Below are 10,520 nucleotides of genomic sequence, written 5' to 3'. Positions count from 1 at the left end.
AAAAGACCAGCTAATTAAGTGAGATCAGTTGTTATCGATTATTATCACCAATTGTCAAGTTGGTTGGAACAAAAACCTGCAGCCACAGGGGGTCCCCAGGACCAAGTCTGGGAACCACTGGTGTAGAGGAAGCACTTTTCTCTATTCTAACATTTTATTACAAGATGTATAGATTTGCTGTAATTGGGAACTAAATGTAGTAATTTCCAGTTTATATCCTTACTGAATCACAGAATTAATATTCTCTTTACTTTTTCTGTGTGCTTTTTTTAATATATCTACTAAATCTCCACCCCAATTAATGGTGTTTTACCACTCGTCTACCATGTTTGATGCTTCCCTTGGGGTAGGAATGCCTGGGCAGCCTCATTTCTCTGTGTATCACATCTTAGTATTCTATAAAGCAAAACTCATTTGTTCTTTTCTTACACTCAGTACCGTTCAAGGCTGAAGGGCAATATCGAAGTGCTTGCCTTTACATTGCATTACCCGCCATCTGACACTGCTGCTGTTCAGTTAAGCATAAAGCTCTATGTGAACGTCAGATAGCAAGATATTGCTATTCACAAGAAGTTCAGTCTCTGGATGTTGATGAAACACCATGTTCTTGTCATCCATGTTCTCATGGTGAATTATGAACACTGTGACGTAGGCCCCTGTAGAGGTCAGAGGTGTAAGCAGTTTTCCATAATGCAGGATAGAACCTCAGCGGTGTGTTACAATTGTGGCCTTGTCAACCATACCAGTAGGGGCCACTATCAATATTTAATATGAAACGAATCTTAGAGATGGCTACTCTAGTAGGACAAAGGGACATTATGATCCTTGCTTATGGACCACAGAGTCAGATATTTTTCAACTGCATCATTTATCCTAGAATAGTAGTGGAACCCTGTGTAATTGTGCATGTCTCTTCCAGGCTAGTGGCGTCAGGGAAAACCACTATAATAGACCGGTGACCTAGAGGTTTCTTGGACTCGTGAGCAGAGGAAACAGGACAGCAGGGTTATCGGGGTCTGTTAGAGGAAGGTGGCCCCAGGAGGTCCATAATCTAATCAACCCCATGGTGCTCCCAAAAGTAATTCTTACCCAAGATTTCAAAACTGATTCTATTAGATATGGTTGGAGCTGGAAGTGAAATGCAAGACAAGGGTTCAACTTCTGGGAAAAAGAGGGGCCAAAAAAAAGAAAACTGAATAAAGCTGTCACTAGTCTGAGGGAAACACGCAAGTTAAAACCTCAATGTATGGTGTATAAATGGCAAATAACTGTGAAGTCGAAAATTAACTTGAACAGGAGGAAACCCTTTTAAAATAACATTTGGCAGGCAGCTAGCCAACCTGACAGATAAGCACAAAATGCAGTACAAGATGACCTAATGTGGACATATGCTTCTTGTGTTTCATCTATTAGCTTGTCCCGTTTACTTTCCCTCTGTATTCATCACTTTTGTTGTTACAGCTTTTTTCTTTTTCTCTGCCTTGGCCTCATTTGGCTTAAGAGACAGCACAAAAGCACAGTCTGCTTTCCTACACAGCATACACATTAAACTAAGGAATGCAGTACCATTTTTCATTCTACACAATGATAATAAATGGATCTGCAAGTTAAGATTCCACACATTTCAATATTGTCAGCCAATTCCAATATGGTAACTGCTTTTGATACAAACTGCATAAACGGTCTCATGCTGCCAAACAAATATTGTAACTGCAGCCTTATCATAATTCCTGGAAGGCTAAATATATTCGCACACAGTTAATGATAAAATCCAGTCATCCACAAGGACTGTAGATTGAAAAATACTTAATAGCATGCTGGTTTCAAAAGTTTCATCATCATTATTGTTGTTTTTAGCATTAGGAGGATGATGACGTCTGGTATATAGAATTCCTTCAATAGTTTGATATGACAAACTCATTGCTTACAGATGAATAACAAGGATGGGTCAGTTTGCCATTGAATGGATTCTGTTTTAATGCTTAGAGAGAGAAGCTGCAGGTTCCTTATAAAGAAGCTCTACTTTTCCTAGATCTAGGGTGAATGAAGTGTTTGCTTAGTGCTGATAGGCCTGGATTGACAAGAAAATATAAAAAAAGGAGGAAGGGAACTCGGCTACATAAAATGAGCACTCACTGCTCAATCCTACCTCCCAAAAATACAAATCAGTAGTTCAGAGAGAAAACACACATATATTCACCCACATAGGCTCAATGCAATCCTTCAAAAAACAAGCCTAGTGGCCCGAGGCAGGGTTCAGGTAGGAGGTGAATTCCAAAAGTGTCCTGAAAAAATCCCCCTTAACAAGTTCAGAGGGGGAAGCTTGGTGAGTAACTGGCTCCATTAATGACTTGTTAGTGGGAGGCCTCTTAGTTTCAGATCATCAAAGAAGCAGCCATTAATAATCTGAGGGACAAAGAGAAAAAGAGACAGAGAGTGGTAAGGAGTTTAGATTTTAACTGTATTAAAATTAAAGAAAAATGAGTAAGATACACTCCTGCTCCTACTTCTTCCCTAAATGTTGTGGATTCAAGTTTACAGAGACAATTTGCTTTCACTTCCTCCGAATATGAAGGTCAGACGTATTACAGGAAGAGACTGAATTACAGTCATGTTGGCTCAGAACTCTTTTACATTTGTCCGACTTAAAAGGGCTAATGCTGTAAAGGATGACCTTCTCCATTTGATACTTTAGTGCTATTTGTTTAGATATTTCATTGCTTTATTTTCCCTTTTGCGTCATTGTCTCAGTCACACTCACACGCACAATGCTAGTTTAGAGTCATCCATCAACATGTTTTTCATGTGGGATAAAAGCCGAAGTAATGTCCTTTAGGGAAAAAAAACACAACAGACAGGGACATGGCTGGGATTTGAACCCATCACTCTGAGGCTGTAAAGCAGCAGCGCTAACCACTGCACCTATCATTATATACACTCATTGAGTTAATTATTAGGAACATTATACTGATAATGGGTAGGACCTCCTTTTTGTGCTCAAAACTGTCTCAAGTCTTAGCAGCAAGAATTCCACAAGGTGCTAAAAAATTATTTTCAGATTCTGGTCCACAATTGGCCAATTTCAGTTTCTCAGCTACACATTCATGCTGCGAATCTCCCGTTCTACCACATTCCAAATGGGTTTTACTGGATGTACAGTGGTGTGAAAAACTATTTGCCCCCTTCCTGATTTCTTATTCTTTTGCATGTTTGTCACACAAAATGTTTCTGATCATCAAACACATTTAACCATTAGTCAAATATAACACAAGTAAACACAAAATGCAGTTTTTAAATGATGGTTTTTATTATTTAGGGAGAAACCTACATGGCCCTGTGTGAAAAAGTAATTGCCCCCTTGTTAAAAAATAACCTAACTGTGGTGTATCACACCTGAGTTCAATTTCTGTAGCCACCCCCAGGCCTGATTACTGCCACACCTGTTTCAATCAAGAAATCACTTAAATAGGAGCTGCCTGACACAGAGGTTAAATGTGTTTGATGATCAGAAACATTTTGTGTGACAAACATGCAAAAGAATAAGAATAAGAAATCAGGAAGGGGGCAAATATTTTTTCACACCACTGTATATCCAGGGAGTGGGCAAGCCACTGAAGAACACTGAACTCATCGTCATGTTCATGAAACCAGTTTGAGACAATTTTTACTTTGTGACATGGTGCATAACATGCTGGGATTAGCCATTCAAAGATGAAGGGATGCACATGGTCAGCAACAATACGCAAACAGGTCGTGGCTTTCAAGGAATGATGAAATGGTATTAATGGACCCACAGTGTACTAGAAAACAGTTTCGACCCCTTTACATCACTATCACCAGTCTAGACAGCAGTTGACACATGACAGGCTGGGTACATGGATTTGTGCTGTTGGAGCAAAATTCTGACCCTACTATCTGTGTGCCTCAGCAGAAATCAAGATTTATCAAACCAGGTTACATTTTTCAATCTTCAGCTGTCCAGTTTTGGTGAGCTTATGCCCACTACAGCCTCAAGTTTCTGTATTTGGCTGTCAGGAACGGAACCCAACATGATCATCTTCTGTTGCAGCCCATCTGCCTCACGGTTCAACATGTTGTGTATTCTTTTCTGCTTACCACGGTTATATAAAGTGGATTATCTTAATTAGTGCAGCCTATCCATCAGCTCAAACCAGTCTGGCCATTTTCCTCTGACCTTTCTCATCAACATGGCATTTCCATCCGCAGACCTGCTACTCACTAGATGTCTTTAATTTTTCACACCATTCTCTGGAAACTCTAGAGTTGTGTGTGAAAATTCCAGGCAGTCAGCAGTTACAGTCTGTCTGCCCCCAACAGTCATACCACTGTCAAAATCACAGACATTACATTATTTCTGATTCTGGTGTTTGATGTGAACATTAACTCAAACCTCTGACCTGGATCTGCATCATTTTATGCATTGTGCTGCTACCTCTTGATTGGTGGATTACATAATTGCAAGGATAAGTTCTTAAAAATTTGTTCTGTTTCAACTTTAAAGAAGAGAACAATTCTTCCTCATTTTCCACTTCTACAGTATGTGGGGTCGATTTGCTTGATCAACCTTCTCCAAAAAGCTCGGTCCTGCACCTCTTCACCCGTCAAGCCCTTTTCCTTCAGATTTTCTTTTACTTTTGTCCATCCACCTCCCCTTTGGTCAAATTACTTTCTCTTCCTCTGTACTTCCATTCCCTTCATTCTTTAGCCCACATATTCATGGTCAATCCTCATCACATTTCCATACCACTTCAACCTACTTTCTGCACTTTCTCAGATATCTCTCCCACTTTTGTTGTACTGCTTATTGTATCATTTCTTATTGTGTCCTGTTTTGTAACTCCGCAAACAGCCAACCGTTTTTCCTTCGCTCCCTTTAATGCCCATTTAAAGGAGAAAACCATCATTTTATTAAATTGTACATAGGAAAAATCCATGCAATAAGCAGACACTGGAAGATCAGTGACATTTGCTTACCATACTGGCGTGTTGAAGTTCCACAGCAAGTTGCCCATTGCCTCGCCCAATGGCCAGCTCTACCGGGGTCACCCCACTATATGTTTCAGAATCCACTTGTGCTCCCCTTTCCAGCAGCAGTGATACCATTTTAATGTCATTATTCTCTGTTGCGAGATGCAAGGGTCGCCTCCCCCATGTTACTTCCTGAGTAAAGAGAGAGGGGGATAAAACAAAAAACAAAAAAACACACATTAGTTTTAAAAAGTCCTGACATACCAACATTAATTATAAAATCAGCATTTTCAGCAGACACCCATGTGCTACTGACACACTTCCTACTTTACGCTGGGCGATGGGCATAACTCAATGTGCACTTTACTGTCAAGTAAACTGAAATGACTGATAAAACACAAATGAATGAATTAATCAAGCATTACCTTATGTAGTGTCTTTTCCAGAATTCATTATCTCTATGCAAAAAGATTACAAATCTTAAGATTACAAGATAACTAGAAATAAAACTTAAACAAATGTGAATGGCATGGTGTTGTAGCACTAGCATTTCCAACACACAAGCATTGCCTCGATTTCCAGTCATTACAGTGCAAAGCGTGTCTGCAGAGTTAGATGACTTTCTTCGGCCAGTCTGAAGATTTGGTTAGGGTGGTGTGTGGATCTAAACTAACCCGGTCTGGGTGAGCATTGTTGTCACATCGGGAGTTTCGTCTCCTAATGAGAGCCATTCACTGGTTCATACTGTGATTGTTTTCTCCAGACTCCCACTATATAAAAAGGGACTTCAGAAATGGATAGTCTTCACTTGAATTGATTAAACAAAGCTCAAGCTGATTAATGCACCACAGGGTCACAGGGAATAGCTTAGCAAGAATAATGTGGGAGGCCAACCTGGATACTTCATCAAACTAAAGTAGCTAGCTGGCACATCTTCAGAATATTGGGGGAAAATGGAGTACTTGGAGAAAACCCTTACAGTCTGAGACCTGGCTGTAGAAGCCAAGTGCCTGGAACTGCGAGTCAGCACATAAGAAGATAGGCGAACAAGAGGAGTCTATCAAGCTCAATAGCTTAGTTGTCCCAATATCTCCTCCACATACTTTTTAAAAATAGACAGGGTTAATGCTTCCACTATGTTTCTCCATAGTTTGCCACAATGAATAAAAGGAATACAGCAATAAAATAAAAATTCACAAAAGAAGTCGATTGCTTGATACTTTAAAATAATAGGTGGTAGTATCATAATACTGGGTAGAAGTTGGATACGTCATACGCTAAATGATACAATTCACACCATGTGGAGATTATTTTTTAAATTTCAGAGGATGGAAGAAAAATGTCACAAGAATTTTAAAGTATCCATTTGTAAATTTTGCTTTCTATGCAGTTTACTTAAAATCTGTCTGTCCAAGGTTGCCACCTGTATTGCACCCCACACTGCCAAGATAATCGCTGGCTGTCAAACAATTTTGATAGTGGCAGAATGACTGGATTGTCAGTGTAGTCCAGTAATATAATGACGAGACATGTAAGAGAAAGAAATTTTTACTTTTCTATTCTTAATAGTACGGATCACACCATCACAATGCATATCTAATCGTGTGACTGGGGATTACGGAAAGTGGGTTCAGCCAAATGTTTGGAGGAATCCGGAACCAATTACCAGAAGTGAAACACGACAGAGAAATCAGCCATACTCAACCTGAATGACCTTCAGACTCAACCTGAACTTGTAAAATGAGTCAGCGTTTATTAGCATTACCGTACAAGATTCCGAGAAAGATGTGAATGTTTTTCAACCGTCTGCATATTAATTAATGTATTAATGGATAGATGGATTACTGTGCCACCATTCTGAAGACTAGGAAGCACTGAATTCAAGATTAATACTGTATACAGATAACATGTTCTCCTAATGTCTATGTGGCGCTTTCTCCTGGTACTGTGCTTTTCTTTCTACATTTAAAAGATGGCTGTGTTCAGTTAATTGGCCCTGTGTGGAGTGGTTGTGTTTGCAGGTGGACCTGTGATGGACTGGTGCCCTCTACAGGATTGGTTCATGCCTTGTACCCAGTGTGCCAGGATAGGTTCCGGCATTGTGTGACTCTTCATTTGAGAATACTATGTTTTATATATATATATATATATATATATATATACATATACATACATATATACATATACATATATATATACATATACATACACACATATATATATACATATACATATACATATATATACATACACACATACATACAGACACACACACACTAGGGGCCTGGCGCCTTCAGCATCCAACCCCCCGTTGCGGCCACAATATTAGTAAAATCTGTAAATGTACAAAAGAAAATTATTTATTGGAGTCAAAAATCACGAAATTCTATAAATATGTAAAAGAAAAATTATTATTTAACGGAGTAAAAATTATGAAGAGAGAATAAAATAATTTACTCTCTTACTGATTGGAGTATTCCCATTACACCGAGGTCCACTATGCTCGATGCACAACTTTCTTGATATTTTAGCTTAGAATTTAAAAACGGAATAACAATCTGAAAATCTAACATCACATTAAAGTTCAAAAAATTCTGAAAAGAATGATACCAAACATATATATGTAGGTTTTAAAATAAGCCCGATTAAAGCATGACAAAAAACATGACATAAAATTGTTGCACTTTTAGGATTTTATATATATAGTAGATGCTACTGGTATAGCTCGAAAACTGGATAAACCTAGCAGTACCAGGGTAAAAGTTCACATTATCAGGCAGACCTGGGTAAAGCTGAGTTTCTAACTTTACCCACGTAATCTCTTTGAACAATGTGAGCTTTACCTAGATAATGCTAGGTTTATCCAATTTCTGGCTCTACCCGTAACATATACACTGCTCAAAGAAATTAACATCACAGTCTAACACCAAGATAGCTACGTTTCAGAGATATAAATCTGTCCAGTTAGAAAGCACAAGTGACAATGAATCACCTTCACCTGCTTTGGTGCAAATGAAAGAGGCAACAGGTGCACTGGAGAGCCAACAGCAAATCAACCCCCAAAAAAGGGAATAGTTTAGAATGTGGTGGCCACAAACCATTGTTCTCTCCTTATTCTTCCTGACCGATTCTTGTCTAGTTTTGTGTTTTGCAAGTGTCCTCATTACTACTGGTAGTAGTAGGCGATACCTTCAGCCGATTCAGGTTGCATAGGTAATCCAGTTCCTCCAGGATGGCACATCCATATGTGCCATCGTAAGAAGGTCGCAAGAACATGGAGGAGATATCAGATCCACAAGGAATTTTTCAATTATACTGCACCAGGAGGAATAATGATAAATACTATTAGGCATAATGAAAATAAATGGTGGTGCAGTGGTAGCGCTGCTGTCTCGCAGTTAGGAGACCCGGGTTCGCTTCCCGGGTCCTCCCTATGTGGAGTTTGCATGTTCTCCCCGTGTCTGCGTGGGTTTCCTCTGGGCGCTCCAGTTTCTTCCCACAGTCCAAAGACATGCAGGTTAGGTGGATTGGCGATTCTAAATTGGCTCTCGTGTGTGTGGGTGTGTGTCCTGCGGTGGGTTGGCACCCTGCCCAGGATTGGTTCCTGCCTTGTGCCCTGTGTTGGCTGGGATTGGCTCCAGCAGACCCCCGTGACCCTGTATTTGGATTCAGCAGGTTGGAAAATGGATGGATGGATGGAAAATATATGGAATGAATTCCCTTATATTGCAACAGAGAAAAAGGACATAATGAATGCATGCTACCAGGTGCCATACCATCAGCTTGTGTTTGCATGATTGAAAGCATTACGATATTATGATTATTGTCTGTTATGGGCAGCATGGGTAAGTTTCCTCTTTATGACTGATGTGGAACTTGATAAGCCAGTTAGCAAACATGTCTACATATTAATTATATGTGTAAATTAAAAAAAGCCACTAACACAGCAGATTTTGGCCAGATGCTACAAGAAAACAAATTCTTAGTAAGCAGAAAAGAAACTGCTTGTGTAAACTCATCACTATGGATGTGAAAGCCTTCAACCCAATTACATACCTCAGGAGGTGCAGCCCACAATGTGAAGTTTAGTAAGACAGTGACTGTCTACCAGTACATATTTCAAGAAATTAAAGAAAGAAAGAAAGAAAAAAAAAGAAATTTATGAAAAGACCCCATAAGGCTGAGTCACAGTGGTCAGAACTACATGGGCTAAAATGAGACTCAGTCTCCCCTGTGCATAATGCGTGGGCACCGACTGAAGACACGTCCCGCAGTACTTCCTTCCTGTTTCTCAGGTAATCAACATACTGAGCATGGCCAGGATTTAGTCAAAAGTAAAGGTAACAAACTCTGCAAAATGCATAGCAATTGAACTCAGCAAAAAGGAGAAATGCCAACATGAATTCAAACAACATGATGCTTCTTCATTATGAAACTCATTTTCATAAACTTCTCTTTTTCCCCTAATGGCTTTTCTGCTTCACAAAGCTCAGACTGTGATAATTGCTCTTTTCCATGTTTATTGGATGTGATGTCGTCTCAGGTTAACTCTTTTATTCCACAAATTTCATTCGGTTTCCAGCCTGGAGTTTGCATGTTCTTCTCATTGGTCCGTGGGCTTGCTCTTGTATCCCAAAGACCTGCAGGCTAAACTGTTAGCATGTGCTTCAGTGGGGCCAGTGATACACTGGCACCCCAGCCCAGCCATGAATGGTGGCAGCCCTCGTGCCTGAAAGTACCAGGATAAACTGGCCTAAGCAGTACAGCTCACATTTCTATTGCAGTTCTTAGTCATTGCTTACTTGAACGTAATAACAATAAAAACACAAGAACTTGTTGTCTTCCATTTGCTATTTCACTACTTGGGGTTACATTACTAAATTATGTAATCAGTATCTCTGAGTCACAACTTGACATTTGTAATTCCACTGCTGATCCTTACAAAAAGGTTGTTTTTCCTCCACAGTCTTTAAAACTTAAGCTTTGCTAATTAGGCTTGTAAAGATTGTGAAATTTTCTTATTTAATTCCTAATTCCGTTCCTAAATAAATTTGCTATTTTATCTGATAAACAAAAATAATTGTATGTTACTGTTTTGACAATAGAGGCTAAGGATCTGCGCTGGTATCCTAAAGGTTGCCGGTTCGAATCCCCGTCACTGCCAAAAAGGAGATCCTACTCTGCTGGGCCCTTAACCGTCAATTGCTCCAGGGGCGCTGTACAATGGCTGACCCTGCGCTCTGACCCCAAGGGGTATGTGAAAACTAACAAATTCCTAATACAAGAAATTGTATAAGGAAAAATAAAGAACAAAATAAATAAATAAAAATATCCATAAACATCTTTTGATGCTCGTGGGCCACAGTGATATGCACAGCACAGCTCAGAATTTTATTTTTATTATTTTGACATGAAATTTGTTTACAGAGGATGCGAGTTCTCATGTTTTTATGTAGATGAGTTTTCATTGTTGTTGCCTACTGGTATCTGCATGTTCTCCCAGTGTCCATATGGATTTTCTCCTACTGCTC

General features: G+C 39.5%; 1 protein-coding gene across 1 annotated transcript in view; it reads right to left on the bottom strand.

Annotated features, from left to right (window-relative positions):
* Window positions 1–282: 282 nt before the first annotated feature.
* The window catches only part of LOC120538971 (NF-kappa-B inhibitor alpha-like), a 54,547-nt gene continuing 44,309 nt past the window's right edge, over window positions 283–10,520 (bottom strand). The window contains exons 5-6 of the mRNA XM_039768625.1: window positions 4,996–5,181; window positions 283–2,406 (exon numbers count right to left, since the gene is read on the bottom strand). Of these exons, the coding sequence (XP_039624559.1) occupies window positions 2,344–2,406; window positions 4,996–5,181 (249 nt within the window). The 3' untranslated portion in view covers window positions 283–2,343. The remainder of the gene's footprint in view (window positions 2,407–4,995; window positions 5,182–10,520) is intronic.

The sequence above is a fragment of the Polypterus senegalus genome, chromosome 11 (assembly GCF_016835505.1).
Source record: "Polypterus senegalus isolate Bchr_013 chromosome 11, ASM1683550v1, whole genome shotgun sequence".
In the NCBI taxonomy this organism is placed as follows: domain Eukaryota; kingdom Metazoa; phylum Chordata; class Cladistia; order Polypteriformes; family Polypteridae; genus Polypterus; species Polypterus senegalus.
Note: the sequence above shows the minus strand (reverse complement) of the source record. Positions and strands in the feature narration are given on the sequence as shown.